Source organism: Hypomesus nipponensis, chromosome 1 (genome assembly GCF_054491055.1).
Source record: "Hypomesus nipponensis isolate SF chromosome 1, ASM5449105v1, whole genome shotgun sequence".
NCBI lineage: Eukaryota > Metazoa > Chordata > Actinopteri > Osmeriformes > Osmeridae > Hypomesus > Hypomesus nipponensis.
The window spans coordinates 5,086,560-5,112,120 of NC_140361.1; the positions used below are offsets into that span (position 1 = coordinate 5,086,560).

The following is a 25,561-nucleotide window of genomic DNA, read 5'->3' on the forward strand; positions in this document are numbered from 1 at the left end:
GGTCTGCAGCCCTGCAGTCCGGGTCTGCTCCGCTCTGTCACCTGGGTGCTGACACTGCCCCCAGACAGCTTCTCAAGTAGACACGGTTTGGTAGAGCAGAGTAGAAGAAAGCACATTTCCCCAGGCATGCCTTTTGTGTTTTGGGAGAAACCAGGAGAAGGTTGTTGTTGAGGAGGCTGTCATAGCTCTCCCCACACAGCCTAACTCCCTCACCATGGCCCTCTCACTAACAGCAAGGAAACTCTGCTTATCTCTCGTTCTGTGCTATGATGTATCCCCGCCCCCCCCCCTTTATTAAATAGACGATCATTAGAGCACCCATGTAGTGCTTAACAAGAGATGAGCAGAGCGATTACGGAATATGCTACTCTATGCACCAATAGCCTGGGGGTGGGGGTGGTCACACACACACACACACACTCAGCCAACAGCTAAGTGCTTTTAGTATCAAATTCAAATACAATTTCCCCGTACCATCCAACACTAACTCTGGGTCTTGCTTTCTTTTTTCGTCTTTTTTAAGTCCACAAAATTGAGCAGGTAGTCTTTTTGCATTGCACTCTCGTTTGGCTAGTGAGGAGCTGTTAACCATTCATCTTCTTCCTCTGGGTTTCCTCAGGCGCCTGAACGATAATGAGATCATCTCCCTGGAGGCCGCGGGGATGTTTAAAAAGCTGCCCAACCTGAAGAAGATGTACGACTATATCGCCTTTCAAACCCATACACAGTGCATGCTGTCCACGCACAAACAAACACGCACACCTTTTTTTTGCTATACAGTAATTATGGAATCTGACTGAATGACAAAGTATTTTTAAGTTAAGAATCCCATGCACAGAGCTTTGAAAAGCTTTGGAAGTGAGATGACAGCAGAGAGGAAAGGTGACCGGCACAGGACGAATGAGAGGGAGGACAGGGGAAGAGAGGAGGACAGGGGAAGAGAGGAGGACAGGGGAAGAGAGGAGGACAGGGGAAGAGAGGAGGACAGGGGAAGAGAGGAGGACAGGGGAAGAGAGGAGGACAGGGGAAGAGAGGAGGACAGGGGAAGAGAGGAGGACAGGGGAAGAGAGGAGGACAGGGGAAGAGAGGAGGACAGGGGAAGAGAGGAGGACAGGGAAAGAGAGGAGGACAGGGGAAGAGAGGAGGACGAGAGAAAGAGAGGAGGACAGGGGAAGAGAGGAGGACGAGAGAAAGAGAGGAGGACAGGGGAAGAGAGGAGGACAGGGGAAGAGAGGAGGACAGGGAAAGAGAGGAGGACAGGGGAAGAGAGGAGGACAGGGGAAGAGAGGAGGACAGGGGAAGAGAGGAGGACAGGGGAAGAGAGGAGGACAGGGGAAGAGAGGAGGACAGGGGAAGAGAGGAGGACAGGGGAAGAGAGGAGGACAGGGGAAGAGAGGAGGACAGGGGAAGAGAGGAGGACAGGGGAAGAGAGGAGGACAGGGGAAGAGAGGAGGACAGGGGAAGAGAGGAGGACAGGGGAAGAGAGGAGGACGAGAGAAAGAGAGGAGGACAGGGGAAGAGAGGAGGACGAGAGAAAGAGAGGAGGACAGGGGAAGAGAGGAGGAGAGGGGAAGAGAGGAGGACAGGGGAAGAGAGGAGGACAAGAAAGTGGAGGAGGTGTACACTCCATCAAGCAGGAGAGCGCAGAGTTGGAGGAGATTTACCACCCAGTGATATACACACACCACCCACTCCCCGCAAATTGTGGACAAGATAGTGGGACGGATGATTTATCTTGCAGGAAATTGCTTGGTATCTAGCATCCCCAGAGAGATTATAAATAAGGACACACGTACCCCCCCCTCATCGAAGAACAGATAACAATCAAGATGTGCAGCACGGACTGAAGTGTGAACACGCACCGTGCATGTGCGAGGGTCCCTGTTATTGCGCCAGTTTAATCATGTCTCTTCTCTTTACCCTCCACCTCCCTCACAGTAACCTTAGTAACAACAAGCTGCGGGACATCCGCGAGGGTGCGTTTGACGGGGCGGGGGGCGTCTTGGAGCTGCTCCTGACGGGAAACAAGCTACAGGGTATCCAAGGACGCATGTTCAAGGGACTGACCGGACTCAAGACCCTGTGAGTACAGCGGCCATCTTGGCATCGCTAGCATCTACGCTAATGACGTTAGACGTTTAACCGAAAGTCTGTTGGATGTTTGAAAAAGCAGAATGACAAACACGTTTCAGTTGATAGTAGGAGTCCAAATTCCCAATACGACCTTAACGTTATCACACATTTGAATTTCATTACTTTTGTTTTCACAAAACATAAGCCATATTTCGTTTTTTATCTATATAATCTATCCCCTCTGCTCTGTGCCTGATGGAAAGATGATAGATGCTGATAGATAGATGGAAGAAGGTTTCTAAGGGACCCGCCTGGCCCATAATTAGCAAAATAGGATGATGAACCGGAAGGGGCTTAATGAATAAAATCATGGCAGTGCAGTATTGAGTTTAGTGGCTCTTTAAGCCCAGGAGCAGTCAGGGTGATTGAGTTACCCCACCCCACAACCCTGTCTTCTGGGAGCCTAATTCTGCATCTGCTGCTCTCATAGCCTCATCACACTGAGCTTCTGGTTTGTATCTCTCTAAGGACCTTCTGGTCTCTCTCTCCATGCAGCCAAGCTTATTGTTATGAATTATTTATTTTTGCTATGGCTTTGGGGAACTTGATTTGTCCCTGAGACCTGTTGAACCATGAGCTCTCCCTCTCCCATCAACCTCCTCCTCAGCCTGCCAGCATCTCACTTCCCCTCGTCCTTCCTGTCCTCTCTTCACCCCTTGTTCTTTCTCTGAGGTCAAACATTGCATGCCACCCTTCTAGATGCCCCCCCCCCCCACCACAAACACACACACACAAACACACACGCATACAGTTTAAAAAAGATTTAGCTGACACAGGATGCTGCCCAGGGCCTGCTATCTCTCTTTCTCTCTCTCTCTGTCTCTCTCTTTTTCTCTCTCTCTGCCTCTATTACACACACACACACACACATACCTCACCTCTCACTAAGCCAAACCACTAATGGAAGCAGGCAGGCACAACGAGCCACCGCCCCCTCTCGTCCTTGCTCTCCCTCCATCGACCCAACCCCTCCATCGACCCAACCCCTCCTGGGCTCCACCCCTCCTGGCCTCCACCCCTCCTGGCCTCCACCCCTCCTGGCCTCCACCCCTCCTGTCCACACAAACTCCCTCTGCTAAACTAGAACCAGGACACTTCCACTGACGTTGGATGTTCCGGCCAGCACAGAGCTGTTCTTGCCCAGCACAGACGTGTCCTGGGCTGGGGGGTCGGGAGTGTGGTGGGGGGGTCCTAGTGCACAGCTGTGGCCCAGGGAGAGAGACACGTTCAGCACCTATCTCAGCTGTAGTCTCTGACTAGTCTCTGACTAATGTACTATCACCCTAACAACTGTCTGTCTCAGCTTAACCCAACACGACTGTAAAACCACTCATGCAGGGATTATCAAGTAGCACTATCAGATGTTTTTTGTTGTTGCAAAACAGATGGGCGTGGCTTCCTGCTTCTTCTTTATGATCATTTAAATCAACCACTCTTACTCTCTTGTGTGTGTGTGTGTGTGTGAACAGGATGCTCAGGAGTAACCAGGTTGGCTGTGTGGACAACACCACCTTCACTGGTCTGAGTTCTGTCCGCCTGCTGTCCCTGTACGACAACCGTATCACCACCATCGCACCTGGTGCCTTCTCCACTCTGCACTCTCTCTCCACCATGTGAGTATACCCCCTCTCACTCTCTCTCTCTCTCTCTCTCTCTCTCTCTCTCTCTCTCTCTCTGTCTGTCTGTCTGTCTGTCTGTCTGTCTGTCTGTCTGTCTGTCTGTCTGTCTGTCTCTCTCTCTCTCTCTCTCTCTCTCTCGCTCTCTCTCGCTCTCTCTCTCTCTCTCTCTCTCTCCCCGTCTGTCTCTCTCTCTCTCTCTGTCTCTCTCTTTATATATATATATATATATATATATATATATATATATATATATATATATATATATATATATATATATATCCTCTCTCCCCGTAGCGGTACTTCAACACGTCCATACTGTAGTTTTCCATTCCTGTTGGCTGGTCTTTTCAGTGGCTCTGGGCTGTTGCTATCAGATGATCTCAGTAATCACAGGCTAGTTTGGTTTCTTTAGTGTCTCAGGATGCCTGTTATCAAACCATGTTTTTCTCTGCTCACCCTCCTCCTGGAGCCTTCACAACATTTCCTTCTTTATCTTCCTCAAAAATGAACAACAGCAGGGGGAAAAGGACTGTCGAAATCTGGAATAGACTGCTGTATAAATATTGACTTGAGAGCGGTAGAAAGCAGTTTTGAGCAACATTCAATGTGATGAAGCAATGTTTAGGTGGGAGATTAACTTGTCAGGGTTGATCATATCTGTAGTATGTACGTGGGAGAAGGTAGAAAACTCCTCTACGATGCCCTGTCTGACTCAGTGTTGTTCTTCATACTGTGACCACCCAGAAATAGGTGTTTAAATAATAAAGCGTTTGAATAAAACATGGCAGGCTGACATCCTAGGTAGGTGCTTCTACTATGAGTAACAGAGATGGGGCAAAAAATAAAGAACTCTTTCCTCAATGTGGGCCTTCTATATCGTTCTCCCATCTCTGAGACTGTACATCTTTCTCATTTACTCCTTTTTCTCTCTAGCTTTGTGTCCTCTCTCTTTCTTTTCTCTCTTTCACCGGCCGTCTCTCCCTCTTTTTCTCTATCACTCCCTCCTGCTCTCTCCCCCCTTCTCTCTCTCTCTCTTTCTCTCTCTTTTCTCTCTCTCTCTCTCTCTCTCTCTCTCTCTCTCTCTCTCTCTCTCTCTCTCTCTCTCTCTCTCTCTCTCACCAGCAGTAAAAGTAGTTCTGTGGTCTGCCAGCTCTTTCATTAGTGTGTGGCTGACACAGCCAGATCCGCTCCAGCACTGACTTCAGAACACACAGGCCAGGAGCCCAAGTCTGTGGCCCACCTAAAAATACCAGTTGGACTGTGAACCAGAGAGAGCCAGCCATACAGAACAGCACCAGGAGGCTAGGGACAGCTGCTGTGGTCTCCTGTATAGCAAAGCATAGCGCAGCGGCCTGACAGGCAGATCAAACTGTGCCAACAGCACAAGCCTCTCTTCCCCCCCCCCCCCTTTCTCTGTCATTTCCCTCCCCTCCTCTCCCCCACTCCCTCCTCCCCCTCTCTCCCTTTCGCCTCAGTCTAAATTAGATCTAACAAGTGTTTCCGGCAGAGGGTGTAGACCTGTTGCTGTAGGGGATCTGTCAGAACAGAGCTTTCTCTGTATGGAAACCTTTTGGATTGTCCAGAAATACGAGAGCTTTTTGTCCTTTTTTGTGACTTTCTATTCTACCTTTTTTGACCACTTGACATTTTGTGCTAAATTATACATTCTTGTGCTGCAGTGCCTTTCTTGTTCTTCAGGTATATTTGACTCTGATGCATATATATATTTAATCATCCATTAGTATGTGTAGCATGAACCAGGCACATTTCCACATCAGCCTTTCTTTGTCAGTATTTTGACATGCTTCTACTTTCTCTCACTCTGCAACATCTCTTGAAGGATTCAATGTTCACCTCAGGTTCATTTAAAGCAAACTGGTTGTGAAAAGGCTTTAACACGCCATCAATTCTTTAGGTTTCAAGGCAACGTTTGGCGATGCATTCTAAAATCAACTGATTCAGTTCAGGCTAGTTCAGGCTATAGAGACATGATAGGACCAGGACCGGTTCACCTCCTTAATTCTGCACTAAAGTAGAGTTCCCAAATCACCAATTACTTCTTACATTTGCTACGATGCCTACTCCATTCTACAACCAGAAATCCAACCTGGCTCACTTACATTAATGGATCCCTCTCAAGTACTCAAGTACAAAATTCATTTTTCAAAAAACGTGGGATTGAGTTTGACATATATCTGCCAAACAGATTTTTTTTTAGATTATCTTGGTGGCAAAGATACAAAGCTTTCCCACCACACATTAGCCAGCTATACTGAAGTCCATATGTACCTCTGTGGCCTAGCTCTGCTCCACTCAGATCTGGAAACAGACCCAAGCCTAAGTGAGAGTCACTGGAGGGTGAAAACTCAAGCACCACTAATGGCAGGTCTGGAAAAGAATGCCAGTCATGGGTATCGTTCAGAAAACTCGATGGATTTGGTCATCACGGGTTCATTGTGGATGACTCACACTATCAGCATGTCCTCCCGTCAGGTCTGAGACTGAAAAACGTCCCGGGATTTTGAAACGCAGATCGGCCCACGACCGTGTATTATTATGATACATTGATCTATTTTTTTGCGTTATGCCGCGGCCGTTTGACCGGCCGTTCAGGGAATCTCCCAACCCTCCCGACGGCCAGTCCGACCCCGCCTCCCGTGATTGGGTTGGCAAGTCAGTATGAAATGCATGTTGCAGAGGCTGGAGCAGAATATAATATAATACAAATGGAAGATAATTTTGAAGAGCCGTTGTCTTCATCAAAGTGTTGGTGTGTGTTTAAGACACACACATTTAAGATGCAAGTCGAAATGTAAAATCCAACATCAACAGGATGTAGCGACAGTCTCTTCTTCTCTGGTTCTTTCAGCAACTTGCTGTCCAACCCGTACGTATGTGACTGCCACCTGGCCTGGCTGGGCCTCTGGCTGAAGAAGACCAGGGTGGTGAGTGGAAACCCTCGCTGCCAGAAGCCTGGCTTCCTCAAGGAGATCCCCATCCAGGATGTGGCCACTCCTGACTTTACCTGCGACGGTACGACACGCTCACACACACCTGGCGTTCTGTCACAATGAACCTTCGTTCTCTTCTCACTCACACACTGTGAAAAGGTCTGCAATAACAACAAAACTTTAAATACATAAATATTGTCTTTAATATATATATATTTTTTCTCTTCTGTATATGTGTGGGGGTATGAAAGTGCATTGTTAAAATCATGTTTGTTGAGTCTTTTCCTCTCATTATGTCTTTAAAATGTTACTTTCAATTGTTGTTGCGTCTTAATCTTTTGCACAGTACTGTACATTATGTCAATCTCCCAGGTAAACGCAAGTACAGCGCATGCACACACACCCAGACGAATCATCTCACATTAGTGTGTGTTTTCCTGTTTCCATATTGCAATTATGGTAGTGGTGTTGAACCATGGCCAATTTAGTTTTATTATTACGAAAGCAAGTATTATAGCAATGAAAACAGGCAATTGTGCAGTAAAATGTACTCACACACTCACAAACACACACATTTAACACCTACACACTATGGCAGGCCCAGTGACTTTACCGTAAAGTTGAACTCCAGAACGGAAATGTGGTTTGGCTTCTATCGGGTCGAGGTTTCTCTCTCTTCCCTCTCTCTCTTCCCTCTCTCTTCCCTCTCTCTCTTTCTTTCTCTCTGCTTCTCTGCATTCATCAACTCTAGGATAAAGTACTGACTAGGGACTTTCATTAAAAATGAACAGGCACGGATTAACAATTGAACACTTCACGTCGTCAACGTATTTTTCTTGTGAAGGATTGTGATTTCTTTTTTGCTAGCAGCCCATAGACTGTAGGTCACAGTCTGGTTTATTAGCCCTCAATGCTAAATGCTAATTATACTTTCACGGGCAGTTAGGAAGGCGTGGTTAGGTCATTCTGTATCTTTTAGTCTCACAGTCATAACCGCTGTAGACACAGTGACACTGAAGCAGTCTATTTATAGAGCTCCTAAATTACACTTAAGTTGTTGGAGGGCAGAGAGGGGAAAGGAGAGTTAATTTGATTTGCCGGAAGATATTTGGCTGTGTTCTAAAGTCCTCCAATCGCCAGTGTAAAGTCAGTCGTCGACTGACACACACACACACACACATGCACACACACACACACACGCACACACGCACTGGAACGTCCAGCTACGGCTTGAGAGCACTCAGGTTTTGGTTGGACCCAATCAGTCTTCATTACCTTCCTTCATGTCTTCATTACCTTCCTTCATGTCTTCATTACCTTCCTTCATGTCTTCATTACCTTTCTTCATGTCTTCATTACCTTCCTTCATGTCTTCATTACCTTCCTTCATGTCTTCATTACCTTCCTTCATGTCTTCATTACCTTTCTTCATGTCTTCATTACCTTCCTTCATGTCTTCATTACCTTCCTTCATGTTTCCTTCCCTGGTTCTTTTTGATCTGGGGCTGCACAACTCCAGCCTCCAAAGATACGGTCTCTCCCAGGCCTGATTCTAGCTGCTAACACAGGCAGCTGATTCTAGCTGCTAACACAGGCAGCTGATTCTAGCTGCTAACACAGGCAGCTGATTCTAGCTGCTAACACAGGCAGCTGATTCTAGCTGATAACAGAGGCAGCTGATTCTAGCTGATAACACAGGCAGCTGATTCTAGCTGCTAACACAGGCAGCTGATTCTAGCTGTTAACAGAGGCAGCTGATTCTAGCTGCTAACACAGGCAGCTGGAGGGGGAAGTGGACTGTAGGGATACTCCAGCCAAGAACTATACAACCCAGATCTGAAACTCCTGCCGGCAGGCATTTCTGTATTATTGTTAAATATCGTTTGTCATAATTGTCAAAATCTTCAAGGAACTGTGAGGAAAGATGTATGGGAAGTTGACTTGCTGTTGTTTGATTCTTCTCACAAACCCAATCCCTATTTGTAGAGTTTTTGTTGACACAGTTCCACACTCAAAGTTGATTGAGTGATTTCTGGCTTGGTCGTATGTCTGGGTAGATGTTATCACACACGGCTGTTTTCAGCACCCTTTCTCTCTGATTACGACTGTGAGGATCAGACGGACATCAACCAACACCAAGTGCTGAGCGACTGGACACCCCCTCGTCCTGCACTGCACCTCACGTCCACTCTGGCTTTATCGCTTTGTTTGTTTCCCCCCCTTTCCCTCTCGCTCTCTTTCTCTCTCATTACCCTCCTCTCTCTCTCCCTCTCTCGCTCTCTCTCTGTCCCCCCCTCTTTTACTCTCTCTACCTCCCTCTCCCTTTCTCTCTCGCCCTCTCTTTCTCGTTACCCTCTCTCTCTCTCTCTCTCTCGCTTCCCCACTCTCTCTCTCTCTTATTACACCACCCCCCCTCTCTCTCTTTTTCTCTCCCTTCCGCTCTCTCTCTTTCTCCCTCCGTCTCTCTTCTTCTGTACAGGAACAGAGGAGAATGTCTGCTTGCCCCTGTCTCACTGCCCAGAGGGCTGCACGTGCTCCGAGACAGTGGTGCGCTGCAGTAACAGAGGGCTGCGCACTCTGCCCAAGGGTATCCCCAAGGATACCACAGAGCTGTGAGTCTCTCACACACACACACACACACACATGCACACGCTTACAGATATAGGCATAGGCACATATGCATAGAAAAACAGATGAGCCTTTACACAAAGTGCACACACACACACACACCCCAAATCTGTAAATGTTGCACATATCCAGATGGTCCCAACATGGACACACACACACATTCAGGCACACAGACACTCCCCACTCCCCAGCCTGCCTGCCTGTGTCAAGCTCCACACACACATTCAGGCACACAGACACGCCCCAGTCCCCAGCCTGCCTGCCTGTGTCAAGCTCACCCATTATGGAAATGTGTAGCCATCCTCAGGGCTGCTGTCTGACATTCTGAGAAGGTCTGCACGTCTCCAATAGATTTAAGGAGAGCTTCTATTTCACGTTGCTGAGGAATCCAGAGCTACCCAAATCCCTCGTCTTTAGAGGAGGTGGAGCGTGTCACTGAGCCATGGGGCTGTGTGTGTGTGTGTGTGTGTGCGCGCCAGTGGGCAGGTGGGCAGGTCTGTGTGGGTTTGTGATAGATTTTGTCATCACCAAATGGTAAAGGGGTCAGAGGAGCAGGAGAGGGCATGACCCAACACACACACACACCCAACACACACACACACCCAACACACACACACACCCAACACACACACACACCCAACACACACACACACCCAACACCCTCCCTCCCTCTCACACACACCCAACACCCTCCCTCTCACACACACCCAACACCCTCCCTCTCACACACACCCAACACCCTCCCTCTCACACACACCCAACACCCTCCCTCCCTCACACACACCCAACACCCTCCCTCCCTCTCACACACACACACCCAACACCCTCCCTCTCACACACACCCAACACCCTCCCTCTCACACACACCCAACACCCTCCCTCTCACACACACCCAACACCCTCCCTCTCACACACACACACACACACCCAACACCCTCCCTCCCTCTCACACACACACCCAACACCCTCCCTCTCACACACACACCCAACACCCTCCCTCTCACACACACACACACACACCCAACACCCTCCCTCTCACACACACACACACACACCCAACACCCTCCCTCCCTCACACACACACACACACCCAACACCCTCCCTCCCTCACACACACACACACACCCAACACCCTCCCTCTCACACACACACCCAACACCCTCCCTCTCACACACACACCCAACACCCTCCCTCTCACACACACACCCAACACCCTCCCTCTCACACACACACCCAACACCCTCCCTCTCACACACACACACACACACCCAACACCCTCCCTCTCACACACACACACACACACCCAACACCCTCCCTCACACACACACACACACCCAACACCCTCCCTCCCTCACACACACACACACACCCAACACCCTCCCTCTCACACACACACCCAACACCCTCCCTCTCACACACACACCAAACACTCTTTTTCGTTTCTCTCACATGCACAGAAAAGGACGAGAGACAGTTTGTTCGGTGTCCTCCCTTGCTCCTCTAACCAGTGAAGAGAGAGAGAATTTGGCTCCAGGACAGAAATGAGAAGTGATGATGCCTGAAAGTGGGAGAGGTGGGGGGGGGGCAGGGAAGGCAGAGTAGTCGAAAGAGGGATGACATGGGATTGGCAGTAAGATACATGGAGAACAGAAGAGAGAAAAGGTTAGAAGACACACACTCACACACGCGCGCACACACACACACACACACACACCCACTGCCTCTCGTTACTGAAGCAGTCACACAGCTCTGCTTTGCTCCAGGATCCATACAGTAGCGCTGATTAGCTATCGATTAGCTGCTGACCCCACACTACATCATGGCTCTTATGATGACCCCACAGTGACCTCCCGTAGAGCGCCTCTGCCAGAAACGAGGCTCCGCTCCACAGCAGAATGGTTATGGGCTCTTTTGACAGCCCGGAGGAGGAAGAGGAGATGGAGAGGAAGAGTGATTGTGTGTTTGCTGTGTGCTCGGGCGTGTGTGTGTGTGTGTGTGTTTGCAGGCTTATGTGCACCAGTATGACTTCAGCTTTCCTTCTTAATCCAGATACCTGGAAGGTAACCTCCTGACCACTGTCCCCAAAGAACTGTCCTCTCTCAAACAACTGTCTCTCATGTGAGTATTGGACTGCGGACCCAACTGCATTACAAGCACAAGTACAAACTTAAGAATAATAATACTTGTTTATGCTGTTTTAAAACAGGGCTCAGCTTTACATCATCCAATACACCATTCCAATTTACAGTTTTTGAAATGGCAGCTGTATTTTTATTGAGTCAGACTTGTATGTTCAGTAATATTACGGTGTGTGTGTGCGTCTTTGACTGTTTTTTGTTAAGACTGACTGTTAGGTTTAGGAATATCACAATTTTTGTGTGTGTGTGTGTGTGTTTTCTTCCGCAGGGACCTGAGCAACAACAGCATCAGCTCAGTGGCTCCTCTCACCTTCTCCAACATGACTCAGCTCGCTACACTGTGAGTTACCATGACAACGTGACACTGCCGACCAATCGCAGCCGCAGAAGGGCTGGACGACGGGGGGGGCTGCGGGGGTTGGCAGCATCTGTGTTTGTGTTTCTCTCCCCCCAAGTAAGATTCCCCTCTTCACCTTGTCTCCTGTCTGGTGCTCTCCCAGGATACTGAGCTACAACCAGATCCGGTGCATTCCCGTACATGCCTTCGACGGCCTCAAATCGCTCCGACTGCTGTAAGAAAACAACTTTCTTACCTCTCTCCTCCTCCTCCTCCTCCCCCCTCTCTGTTTCTTTTCTCTTTCCTCTCTCCGCCCCGTGCGGCGTGTGATAAATGGCCTCTCCGCCTCTCAGCTTTCCAAGTCATCCGTCTTGGTGTCCACCCCCTGCTCCACAACAGCTCCAGATAAATCAAACATAGGTCTGCCAGGCCAGGTTGGGCTTCCTGTGGGCCACCCAAACACAGCCACACCAGCCTCTAATTAACCCGGAGCAGCAGAGACTGCTTAACCCTGGCTGCCATGAAGCCCAGGAGCTGGGACTGCACCGCTCACCTGTGCCTGCCTACAGGTGGTCCCATCCACACATGGCTTAGGGAAAGGCAGGAAGAATAGCCAACCGGATGCGTTGGTATGTGACGTGGGTGTGTGTGTGTTTGTGTGTGTGTGTGTGTGTGTGTCGGTGTGTAAGAGACTGCTGGGGTGCAGTGCTTTCAATGACATCATGTACACTGGGATTCAAGCCGCCTTCAGACAGAATAGCCTTCCATAGGTCAGACAGCTCTCTGACTCTGATCTCTGTCGTCGTCTTCACCCTCACTCACACACACACACACACACACAGCCACACACACTAACTCTCCTTTGTTTTCTGTCTCGTTCAGGACGCTCCATGGAAACGACCTTTCAACCATACCAGAAGGAGCCTTCAACCACCTGACATCTCTGTCTCATCTGTGAGTGTGGTCCTCCATGCATGGGTGGGAGCTACACTGGACAGTGTGTGTGTCTGCGTGTGTGTGTGTGTGTGTGTGTGTGGGGGGGGGGGGGTACGCATGGGTGTGCGTGTATATATCTAGGATAGGACTGCAGGTTTGTGTACTGTGTGTCCTTTGTCTCTATGACTTCCTGTGTGTGTGTCTGCGTGGGTGTGTCATCAACATTCATAAAGGACAACAGAATCGCGCAGTCAGAGATCTTTAGAAAAAAGCTCCTTTTCAACTGTGTTCTGAAAGCCAGGGTGACAGACAGAGGCAGAGAGGCTAACCCCAGAGCACTAGTGTGTTGGGGACAGCGTAGGAGGACCCTCAGAAACCGCCCCACTTTTGATTACCTCTGCTAGGCATTCAGCGTGTGGGCTGAGGTCTATGAAGTCTACTGGACCCGCACGTGGGCCTACGTATCTCAGCCCTGCCTTGGTAAAGCCAGCAGCCGTTAGCACACAGGCTGCATAGAGAAAAGACCTGTCCCTCCAAAGAACACATGTTCTTTTGTGTTTGAACTTCCGTGGTTCTTAGGGCTTTAGTCTTCATCTCACTGACATCTTCAGCATTCTACTACAGCCTGTTTATCATTTATTTGAAGGATAAGACATGTTTCCAAATTGAACTGCTATGTAAATACAGGACAATCACAGTTAAGTTAGTGATGAAATCAGTCATCACTTTCTCTAACCAAACCTGTGAGAGTCAGGCTTCCACTACATATTTAATATATTCCACACAGTATATAGTGTTTACTATATACAGTATATAAAATTAGCCTTCTGGAACCAGAAGGGTCGCTCAGGACCCTCTCCTCCTGTCAGGTATAGCAGCATCTATCAGCCCCAAAACAAACTCCCAATCCACATCTCACGAGGGTCTTGAACAACGTCTGTCTGCTGTTTCTCCATAGTGCCCTGGGGGCCAACCCTCTGTACTGTAACTGTGACCTGCGCTGGCTCTCCCAGTGGGTGAAGGCAGGCTTCAAAGAGCCTGGCATCGCCCGCTGCTCCGGACCCCCAGACATGGCCGACCGCCTCCTCCTCACCACCCCCCTCAACCGCTTCCAGTGCAAGGGTGAGGACGCTCTCCCTTCTCCCTGCTTTTCTCTTCCCTCCCACCCTCCCTCCCCTCTCTCTCTCTCTCTCTCTCTCTCTCTTTCCCTCCCTTCTCTCTCTCTTTCCCTCCCTCCCTTCTCTCTATCTCTCTCTCCCTTCCTTCCTTCCTCCCCCCCCTCTCTCTCTCTCTCTCTCTCTCGTTCTTTCCATTTTTCAGCAGGTGGCATCAGAAAGTGTCAGCAGTGGTCGTTAGTTCCCCTCCTTTCTTGTCCCCTCTTTCCTTCTCTTCTCTCATCTGTTCCGTTTCCCTTCTCTATGGCGTCCTGTCGACAGTAAATCCCATCTGACCTGGACGGCCGTCAGCCCCCTGTAACCCTGCATGCCAGGCACCTCTGATCTGGGATTAAAATCAGATTAGGGCAGATTAAGGATGCCAAATTGGGGATTTAACAGGTTTGAAAATAGTGCTGAGGGTAAGAGAGAGTGGATGTATGAGGCCGTTGTAACTCCCACACTCATCTTCTCATCTACTGCTCTGTTTCTCTCTCTCTCTTGCTCTCTGTCTCTCTGTCTCTCTCTTGCCCTTTCCCCTCTCTCCTTCTCTCTCTCTCCCTCCCCCCCCCCCCCCCCCCCCTGCAGGTCCAGTAGATATTAACCTGATGTCCAAGTGTACCCCCTGCTTGGCTGGGCCTTGTCAGAACAATGGGACCTGTGTCAGTGATGTGATGGGCTCCTACCACTGCACCTGCCCCTTTGGATACAAGGTGAGAAGATTTACACCCAGCTAGCTTGCAGCGCCACACCTACACACACACACCTCTGGAGCCATCTTACATTAACTCTCACCTACACTCATGTACACAGGTTTTCAGTATGTATACTGGTCCCTGCGGTGCATATGTATGCACACATACATACACAAATGGCCATCCTAGTGCTTAAGCCTACTGTATTAGCATCCCCCATTTACAGTCATGCATTATACATTTTTTGCAGGTCAATGTAGAAATTATTCGACCGTTTGTTTGAGTTGAGGTATTGAATAGGGACCGAAATGGGGTTAAGATAACTGGTAAAGTGCTGTCATCAGTAAAAGTCTCTGAGATCCACTCAAGGTGGCATTAGCATACATGGATCCACGATCTTTGAGAATGTGTGTGTGTGTGTGTGTGTGTCTGTGTGTGTGTGCGCAGGCATTAGTGTCAGTGTGCGTCATACGCCAGATCATTACTCTTGTGTTTGCCTATGGGTTTCCTGTCAGCCTTGTGCTCCAGAGCACCAGATAAGAGCTTAACCTCCACAATCCAACAGGGGTGAACCTGGCCTCTCTTTTTAATTAAAATGTCTGCACCCAAGGTTAATGTGTAAGTGTATGTATCTGTCGCACGCACGCGTGTGCGTGTGCCGTGTGGGTCTGGGACTGACAGGGAAGATATGACTTCCGTTCCCCCCGTTCAACAATGTGCATGTGTGTCTTAAAGAAGGATACTTCTGACAATGTAAATGTGTGTTCTCTTTGTCTTGTCTGCCGCTATGGGGAACACATCTTTCAAACTGTGGAGAATGAAAATGAATAAAAAAGGAGAAAGAGAGAGCATTCTTTTGATCAGAGAAAAGGGGGAAACATTGGTCCCTTTGTTTGAAATGAGAGCAGGGGGGATTCAGAAGGTCTCTGGAGTCAAGTTGACACAGTTTCTTGATGAAAAGTGTAAATTAAGAAAACACACCAGTCTGAAATGTGGATTTAAAAAGGGTGGTGTGGCTTCAAATGGACTGTGGTGCTTCTGAAGTCTCCTCAGACTGGCACCCAGGGTGGATGTCAGCCATTCACAGATGGTGGCTTCACCACTCTGTGTTTCCATATGACCCTCTAAAGCAACCAGTGGATACATCATTCACCAGAAGAGATTTGGGGATTAAAAGAATGATCGTATAATACATTTTACTGCTTATATTTTCAAATCTAGTCTTGCCTGGTAGAAGAAAAAGAAACCCTGTCATGAAAACACAGACCCCTTTACTCAATATTCCCACTTATTTTCTTTTACATGTGTTGAAACAACTCAAAAGCAGACATATACAAAGCCTAGTCCTAAGTGGCCCTTTTGATGTCGAATCTGTTTTTTAGACTAGCACTTGCCTTGGTCTATGTCTGGGAATCTGATCAGTAGGACCGGCCGTGTTTTCCTCTCCCTGGACTCCTGCAGGGTCAGAACTGTGAGGTGCCCACCAACGCCTGCATCAGCCTGCCCTGCACCAACGGAGGCACGTGCCACCTAAAGCCTGAACAAGACACTTTCAGGTAACTGTTTTACAATGATTGATAATGACGTCTATGTATATCTAATGACATCGAATTCATTCTAATTCATCTAATAATTCTGACATTAACTCTGACGGAGATTCCTACCCTCTAACCAGCCCACGGTATCCAGGTCTCTGCTCGCTCACGAATGTGTCCTGTACTTGTCCTTTTTCCCATCACAAGCAGCTATGATACCCATTAGTCAAGTCTTCAGATGTACAGCCAGCCGGGCTAACAAAGGAACCATCTTAAACATTCTAGAATCCCTTCAGGATTGAGTTCTCCTTGGGCATAGTTCTCACATTCTAACGTGTCTCCTTAAAGAGTCGTTACGAAACCTCAAAACTGACCCCTAATCCACACTAGGCAGTCACACAGAACAATAAATATGTCCCAATTCTTTAGGAAAATCGTTTAAGAATTCCATACAAGTCCAGATGCCCTCAGCAGGCCCTAGTTTGTACGATCTGTGTCCCTCAGCACCTGGAGCCAGAGACTTGGTCATTTATGGGAATAAGAATATAGGTGGTTCTCCTGGCATTTGAAATTGTAATGCAATCAGTGTCTGGGGATTCAATCACCCCAATTAGGTTTGGTTCTGCGAGATGGTCCAGTTTGACCCAGCGCAGAACACTATTCATCACGCCAAATGTCACATGAGGGAAATGCTAGACAGATCCAGAGGGTGACTTGTGACTTAGATATTGTACAGCCAACAATGAAGGATGGGCAGATACTCAAGGGCTTAATCAGACTTTAGTGGGCAAAAATAATTACGTTTAGTATACGAGTTGAGGTCGCCTGCTCTCTCACTCCTGAGCTTGAAACTAATTTAGTTTCCTGAGATCCAGCCCCTTTCACTCTGCTCTATCCAATCACATCACCACAAAGCATAAACATGACGCACTATCAAAATAAAAGCCTCATATAAACATGACACACTATCAAAATAAAAGTCTGTCTGTCTGTCTGCCTGTATTTGTCTGTCTGCCTGTCTGTCTGTCTGTCTGTCTGTCTGTCTGTCTGTCTGTCTGTCTGTCTGTAATCCTCTGTGCTCTCCTGCCTGCCCATCTTTATCCCTCCTCGCCCTCTTCACCTCCATTGGCACAGCCGCCGTGTGCACCCTTTGTATCGAGCCACTCATCTTTTGTAGCAGACCATCACTGTAGACCTGAGTGTGAGTCTGTGGATGACTTTGGTCTTTATTCCGTCCAACATCACAAAACACAACGCAGAGATGAATCAACCCTCTGGCTGGCAGGATGTTCCAGCTACTGTCGAGTTGAATTAATAGTCGACCTAGTTACACACTGGAATGAGGTGCCAGTCTGCACGGGCTGGCGAGCAGGCGAGCACACGGCCGGAGGGAGATAAGTCAGGAGGCCGTGCGCGCATCAGAGGTCACATGCTTATCAGACGCCCGGCCACCTTTGAAGCGCTGGCCGCTGATTGGCCGACGCCTGTCTGTGATCGCCCTTTAGGGAGACGTCCAGAGAGACGAAGGGAGGAAAGGGAGAGTCAGAGTAGAGGGGGATGGCGGGGGGGGGGGGGGGGTAAGCCCTGGAAAGAATGAAGTCATGGCGTTGTCAGTTAAAGATGTTGAGGGCTCGTCTCTATAGCTGTCACTCACTTCTTTAACCGGTTGGGGCCAGTTTATTCCAGCTGGATAGTCGCACATTAGGCGTGTCTCTGTCTCTGCCAAGTGTAGATATTCAAATATGGTTATTCCCTGTGGTTATCCACTCTCTCTCTCTCTCTCTCTCTCTCTCTCTCTCTCTCTCTCTCTCTCTCTCTCTTCTCTCTCCTAGTTGTGTGTGTCCTCCTGGGTTCGAGGGAGACAGCTGTGACATCAACCCAGACGACTGTGAAGACAATGACTGTGAGAACAACTCCACCTGCGTGGACGGCATCAACAACTACACCTGCATCTGCCCACCCAACTACACTGGTAAGAACAACCCGCATGACACCCAACTACACTGGTAAGAACAACCCGCATGACACCCAACTACACTGGTAAGAACAACCCGCATGACACCCAACTACACTGGTAAGAACAACCCGCATGACACCCAACTACACTGGTAAGAACAACCCAGCACCCCCACATCACACTCACTAACACCTTCAAGTCCACCTGTTTAGATAGCAACAACAGCTACACCGGCATTGGTCCTTCCAGTGCAGAGGTGAACACACCTAGAGCAGACAGACGTGCATGCTCAGCTAGAACTACAAATCTGTCTGGACAAACACACCCTCCCATGAACACTGTACATCAGCTGGATATAAAAGCATCTCTGAAGACCTAAAGTAGACTCATGGAGCACTTTACTCATTGCATTACACACACCATCCACTGCAAGATAGAAGTAATGGGGAGAGTTTAATACTTCTACCGCTACACCCGGCTTAAAACCTAATAACTGCATCCAGGTCAGCTTTGACAGTGAGTGAAACCCAAAACCTCTTTGCTCCAGAACTGCACACTTTAGCATAGCAAGGTCCTTTCGAAATTCCATTGGGGAACCCAAAGACCGATATTTTCCCCTTCCCTATAATAGACGTTTTTTTCCGCATTGACCTGAAACTGCTCCTTGGGGATGACAGTGCAATCACAGCGAAGCAGCAAGCCAAAAAGGGCACAGAATCAGCCAGGGAAGGGAAAATAGCCTGCACAGTCCACTGGGTTCAGCTCGTAAGTGCTGACTGGGGTGTTTTATGAGCGAGCGCCAAGCGGCGAGTTTTTGCGCCCTGAGAGGCATGACTGACAGCCAGCTACTGCCCTCTGCTGCGTGTCATGCTCCAGGGCCTCACAGGCTGGAGAAGACCTGTGAGGGCGCGTCTGGGTCCACATCATGCTCCTCAAATAGTGACTGAAAACATTCACACTGAACCGGGTCAGGGTTTTAGCTTTTAACCTGGTATGCTTCTCTTGGGTTCAAGCGTTTTCATGAAGGTTGGAAGAAGGACGGGCTCTCAGCAACTGCAACACACACACACACACACACACACACACTGAGCCTGTTATTACCACCTTGTGCCTCTGTGTTGGGTCTCATCCCGTCTGCAACGCCGCATCCAGAAAGGCCTGTTCCCTGTCTGTCTCTACACGCCCAGCTGAGACACTCAGCTGAGGCAAATCAGGGAGTCCTGAGGTTGAAGGGGTGGGGGGTAGGCCTGAGGTTGAAGGGGTGGGGGGTAGGTCTGAGGTTGAAGGGGTGGGGGGTAGGCCTGAGGTTGAAGGGGTGGGGGGTAGGCCTGAGGTTGAAGGGGTGGGGGGTAGGGGGTGGGCTATAACACAGGTCAGGGCACCGCACAGAGTCTCGCCCCAATTCTCTCTCTCTCTCTTGTACTTTCTCTCTCTTGTACTTTCTCTCTCCTTCTGTCACTCCCATTTCCTTTTCCTTCCCATGTAGTTCCCCATGTACAGTCCACCCAGAAGTGTGTTCAAACAGAGTGCGGACGGATGTTACTCTGTTTCGGTGTGAGAAAAAGTTGTCTCTGTAAATGAAAATACATATATCACTCCCACTGTTTTCAACTGGTATGGTCTGATGAGTTTCATTCAAGCAGTCATCTTGAAACATTAGATTGTTGCAAGACATTGGTCATGATCATAGCCCGCACCTACCTTTTGTGGAAGCATCACAGACAGGCGATAACACAGTGGGTATCAGGCTGCAACAATTTGGTTGTTGGCTGACATAGTTTGGAAAGCTCTGTGTTAAACACTCTTTTAACCTTTACATAATAACAGCTGTGAGAAAGGCAGCACAGAGCTGTTCTCAGTGAGTAAAAGTGTGTGTGTGTGTGTGTGTGTGTGTGCCCACGCGTGTGTGTGTGGGGGGGTGCTTTGATGTAGATTAAGTGGTCTGGACCTCTGCTTATCAGTGGTTTGAGACAGTGACATCCATAAATCTTTTTGACTTCTCTTTTTTCCTCCCCAACAGTATCTCTCGTTTTTAAAAGCTGACAGTTAGAACATGGGAAAAGGTCAGCTCTCTTACCACTTCCACCTATCTGACCAGCTAATGTCAAAAACAATTTTTATATTAATAATGAAAACCCTTTTTTCCTCATATTGAATATGGTGCATTAACAATGGCACACTGTTTACTTCCCATGTTTGTCTGCAGGAGAGGTAGTGTAGGGGGAGAGGTCGATGTTGCGATGGAAATTGCAAATAGGCATCGACGAATGTAAAGAGGGGAAATGGGATGATGAGGACATTGATGAAATCAACTGTTGGTGAAAACTGAGTGAAGATGCGTTTGTTGCATCACTCAACTATGTTTGAAAGCCTTTGTATACATGTTCTTCTTTTTGCATCCATCCCTCATGCCTGGCTGGGGCTGCTTTATCACAGCAGAACTGTCTCTGTTACTGCGTGTGACTCCGAAATCTGATCCAACAATCCATGTGTTTATATAAGCCCTCCAATAAAGAGTGGTCATAACCCTAATCCTACTCCTGTCTCCCTCGCTGCTTCTGCAGGTGACTTATGCGAGGAGGTGGTTGACCCCTGCCTGCCTGGATTTGACCCTTGCCAGCACGACTCCAAGTGCATCCCCGTCGCCAAGGGTTACAGGTGAGTAAGGGTCACAGTGCTAGGGCTTAAGGCGATTTTTCAATGTTTATTTTGAACGGTATAGTTTGTGAGCTCAGTTGTTCCTCGGGGCACCACTCTTACAGGGGTCTGGATACAAATAGAGTGAACATAATTCATTTGTGGAAGTTTGGGTACACTTAGTTTAGAAGAAATGTTTCCACCAGGAATCCTTTGTTTGCGATGGGTACTTTACCCATTGGCTGAAGGCAGTCATTCTGATGAGCTTCTGTTGAGATGTTTGATGTGTGTGTGTGTGTGTTATCCTGGCCAGGTGTGAGTGCCTACCTGGCTATGTGGGACAGCAGTGTGAGCTGGACTACAATGACTGCCTGGAAAACAAGTGCCAACACGGGGCAGAGTGCGTGGACGCCGTCAACGGCTACACTTGTGTGTGTCTGGAAGGCTTCAGGTGAGCTCGACAAACGTTGTGTGTGCGTGTGTGAACTGAGCCCGCAGCTACAGGTGCTGCTCCCTTTGGCTCATCACAGAGCTGGATGTGTGCGTCCTCTTCAGAACCAAAGGATTCCTCAACAGTGCCTTTACCTGATCTTCATTGAGCAGAAGCCAAGACAACCCCGACCATGGACAATTCTAGTGTTTCAAACGAGTAAAACCAAACATGACGTAGCTAACTGTTGACCCCGCCCCTTCTCCCCCTCAGCGGTCTGTTCTGTGAGAACCCGCCCCCCATGATCCTGCTCCAGACCAGCCCATGTGACCAGGCGGAGTGTCAGAACGGTGCTCAGTGTCTGGTGCTGCAGGGGGAGCCTGTGTGTCGCTGTCTGCCTGGCTTCTTCGGTAAACACTGCCACAAGATGGTGACCATCCAGTTCCTGGGCAAGGACTCCTACGTGGAGTTGCCAAGTGACAAACTTCGCCCTCTGACACACATCTCCCTCCAGGTATGACCCCCCCCCCCCATCAGCCCCGTAAGATGACCTTTGACCTCAAAGGTTTGAAATGCTTTCTGCTGGCGATATTTTTTACTATTTTGCTTCAACTTTAAATCACACTTTAAATAGACAATAGGCAGTTAGTGTGATATGTACACTCACTTGTCGCTAATGGCAACACACAGACACAAACACACCCCTGCAAAATCAAGGTTCCACTTACAGCGTAGGATGTTGTACCCCTGGGCCAGACAGGATTGTCTGGAGGAGAAACTAACGTATGACAAACTGCCACCCAATTAGTGTGTGTGTGTATGTGCGTATGTGTGTATGTGTGCACTCGTTTCTGAGTCAGCCTGTACTTGTCTGCAGGTCAGTCCACTGGATGGAGGGTGACATTATCAGAATGTCACCTTTTGTTGGCCCAGCGTGAGTTATGGCCACCAGGGAGGGATCTGTTATGGTAATGGGATGTCGACGTGGCCGATATCGTTAGCGCTCGTCGTGAGAGAGCATGAGGCCACCGCTCGGCTACAAATTAGTCTGTTTTTTGGGAGATGGAGGAGAGGGCCTGTGGTAATGTTAATTAAAAACACAGGGCTATAAATAGCTTGGACCATCTCAGATCTCCACATGCAAGACAGTGGGGGTTACTTTGACCGTGTCGTAGGCAGGAGTGAAGGAGCAGAGGCTGTCATGTCTGGCTCTGTCTGACTATAGTTCCATATGATCTGCTTGAGCTCTAAGACCAGGAGCACTATATCAACCGCAGCTTTGTTCATGTGCAGTAACTGCTTAGGGTTAGGTGTTTATGTTCAAGTAGGCGGATGGTGTTTTAGTTGGGAGGGTTCTATAGGAGGATTCTTGTCAGTGGGACTATAGAACATGTACATAGCTCAACACAAATCACATACTGTAGCTTGGAAACACATTCCAATTCACTAATAACGTGATTCATGTGCCTCATAAATAAATGTCTGTATAGATAAAAAAAATGAAATATTTTCACATCAAGCCAAACGCGTCAAGCTTGCGCGTCGTCCTTCAGAACAAGCAGGGCCCTCTGCTGACCTCTCCTCCACTGGGATTCGCTTGGAGTAGCTGGCTGATCCCTAAGTGCTTCTTCCCAAAGCAGTATTTCCGTCTCCCGTTTGAAAGAAACCTTAGTCGATATCCAACACCTGCGTTTTCCAGCGCCCGGTCAGTCTGGGGCAAGCCAGAGCTTCCCACCGTGCCCACTTCAAGCCGAGGAAAAAGTTAGACGAGTCTCACTGCATTCTGCATAAACAAGGGCAAGCAAGTGGGGTCTCTCTCGCTGTCTCTCTCTCTCTCTGGTGTGGTTTGATCTGGCATGCTGAAGGTTATGCTGAGTGCTGAGTGTTAGGTGTTTAGCCCTCTGGCCCCTATCCCACTTAATCAGCACACAGCTGAGTGTGTGTCAGGGTTAATGTGTGTGTGGGGAAAGTTTGAATTATTGTTTGAGTAAAACCTCTTCTAAGTGTATTCATTTAGCAAACGCATTTATCCAACGCGACATAAATGGGGCGGTTTGAACCCGCAACCTCATAACCTGCAGTCAACTGCTCTAACCACTGAGCTATGGCCATCTCAATGAATAAATATAAATCCATTATCATATAACATCTATGAATGAAATGGTGTCCCCTGCATTTTATACTGGTGGAACTTTACATGATGAAATAAAATGCCTGCTTTATACATATATATATATATATATATATATATATATATATATATATATATATATATATATATATATATATATATATATATATATATGTCCACTTTATGCAAATAGAATAGTATCTCTCCTTGTCTTCCTCTCCAGGTGGCCACAGATAAGGACAACGGTATTCTTCTCTATAAAGAGGACCGGGACCCTCTAGCTCTCGAGTTATACCAAGGACACATACGCCTGATCTATGACATCAGCAACTACCCACCCACCACCGTCTACAGGTCAGCACATGTGCATACACACGCACCAAATCCTCTCACATTCCACTTGAGTTCACACATAAACATATTAAGGTCAAATATGGGAACTCGTATCCAAAAACACCCACGTCCATGACATTCAATATTCAAGGTATTTGTCTCTGTCTCTTTGAAATGTTCTCAACTATCCTCCAAAAACACTGCTTGTCAGAGTAGAAACCCGTCAAACAGCAGCTAGTATTCATCCCTCCTGCTAGACGGAGACCCTCCTAAGCCAGGTAAGCAACATGCAGCTTAGGCCGGATCTCCCTCCTGCTGTAACCCTGCCCATCATAAACCCCAACACCAGGTTCATCTGAGCTACTATGTCAGGCTAGCTCGACGTGGCCAATCATTCAGCTTCAAACACAAACACACACTGCGTGTAATACCCCCACATACACACACATACACACACTGAGACGTGCACACAAACACACATCAAGTGCAAGCTGAGTCTAAGCTCGGTGTAGCTAAACTCATAAACGCACAGAGTAGCACCTTCCTCGGATTGAACATTTCGAACGAACACTCGCTCTCCTCTTCTCTCAAATAAGTCTTGTTCTGTCACTTTCCATTGAGATTTTAGACCACCTGCCTCCCTCCTTATCCTTAAAACATTAATTCAAAAATATAAATTGTCTAATTTAGGAATGAAAGACACGGAAGCTGGAAAAGGTTATCTCCACAACTAAACCTTGCCAGTCACTACTATATACTACATGTTAAGGTGTGCATGTAGAATACGTCTATTTCATTGACTGTATTGGAACCCAGTAGAGTAGCTAAGGGAGAGGAGCTGTTCTGCTGTACGTCTGGATCCAATCCATGGTTATTGATTATGTCTGTCTGTCTGCCATCTGACCTCTGCGTTCAGTAGTGGGTTGGGGATGAGTAGGGGGCCAGCGATACAACTGCAACTCATCGATCCACTTGTCACAGACTAGGGTTTCCTGGTGTCGGATAACTGCAGTGTTTCCCCGAAGGATGCATGCCACATTTAAGTTCTACTCGAGGATTTTTAACCAGCTTTGCTTAGAAATGACCTTTCAGTCATTTTTGTTTTGTTTAGCCTTTAAGGTTACTAAGCTGTGGAAATATGAAAGCTGAAGTCCAACCTTATTATGGTTTAATGACAATGACAAAGTGTACACTTGCAGTGGGAATGGAGGAGGAGAGGGGAGACTGCAGAAGAAAACATGAAAAGTGAGAGAAAAAAGGGATAATGGAAAGAGGCAGGGGGTCTGAAAGCTGAAAGGAAAGTGGCATAGTAGACTTGTTTGTGCGAGAGGCAGTTAGGCATGTCAACCTGCCTAACGCTACTGAAAGCGTCCATGAGAGTAATGCCTGCGTCCATACTGTGTGCTAATGCGCTGCCCTTTACCCAAATGCCACAGTGATCCCTCCATTTGGTTAAGGGACCACGTCCCCTGTTACTCACCAGGGATGGACAGATCAATAGAGAGAGGGGGAGGAGGACGGTGTAGAGAAAGGGTGGAGGAGAGGGAACTGAGGAGAGAGATGGGTGGACAGAGAGGGAGGGCAGTGGTGTGAATGTGGAGGGAGAGATGGGTGGACAGAGAGGGAGGGCAGGGGTGTGAATGTGGAGGGAGAGATGGGTGGACAGAGAGGGAGGGCAGGGGTGTGAATGTGGAGGGAGAGATGGAATACAGAAAGCAGAAGTGATGGGAGGTGGATTGGGGAAACAGGGATATTGATGAAAAGTGTGTTTTCCTCATCATAAGGAAGTCGGATCCGCACAGCAGCTATTCCACGGCTGAAAAACCACCTTGCGATGCTAATGATCCATAAAGTTGCACAGCGCTAATGCTGATATCTGTCAGTCGACAGGCATTGCATGTTTCTCACACACAGACACACACACGCATAAATATGACCTGTTACTTT

At 48.2% G+C, this 25,561-nt stretch overlaps 1 protein-coding gene across 1 annotated transcript in view; it reads left to right on the forward strand.

Annotated features, from left to right (window-relative positions):
* The window catches only part of slit3 (slit homolog 3 (Drosophila)), a 130,920-nt gene that overhangs the window by 101,154 nt on the left and 4,205 nt on the right, over positions 1-25,561 (forward strand). The window contains exons 16-32 of the mRNA XM_084706883.1: positions 620-694; positions 1,939-2,082; positions 3,603-3,746; positions 6,622-6,785; positions 9,183-9,315; positions 11,381-11,449; positions 11,738-11,809; positions 11,970-12,041; positions 12,689-12,760; positions 13,701-13,864; positions 14,485-14,609; positions 16,053-16,147; positions 17,959-18,098; positions 20,648-20,741; positions 21,034-21,171; positions 21,424-21,664; positions 23,505-23,635. Of these exons, the coding sequence (XP_084563009.1) occupies positions 620-694; positions 1,939-2,082; positions 3,603-3,746; positions 6,622-6,785; positions 9,183-9,315; positions 11,381-11,449; positions 11,738-11,809; positions 11,970-12,041; positions 12,689-12,760; positions 13,701-13,864; positions 14,485-14,609; positions 16,053-16,147; positions 17,959-18,098; positions 20,648-20,741; positions 21,034-21,171; positions 21,424-21,664; positions 23,505-23,635 (2,073 nt within the window). The remainder of the gene's footprint in view (positions 1-619; positions 695-1,938; positions 2,083-3,602; positions 3,747-6,621; positions 6,786-9,182; positions 9,316-11,380; positions 11,450-11,737; positions 11,810-11,969; positions 12,042-12,688; positions 12,761-13,700; positions 13,865-14,484; positions 14,610-16,052; positions 16,148-17,958; positions 18,099-20,647; positions 20,742-21,033; positions 21,172-21,423; positions 21,665-23,504; positions 23,636-25,561) is intronic.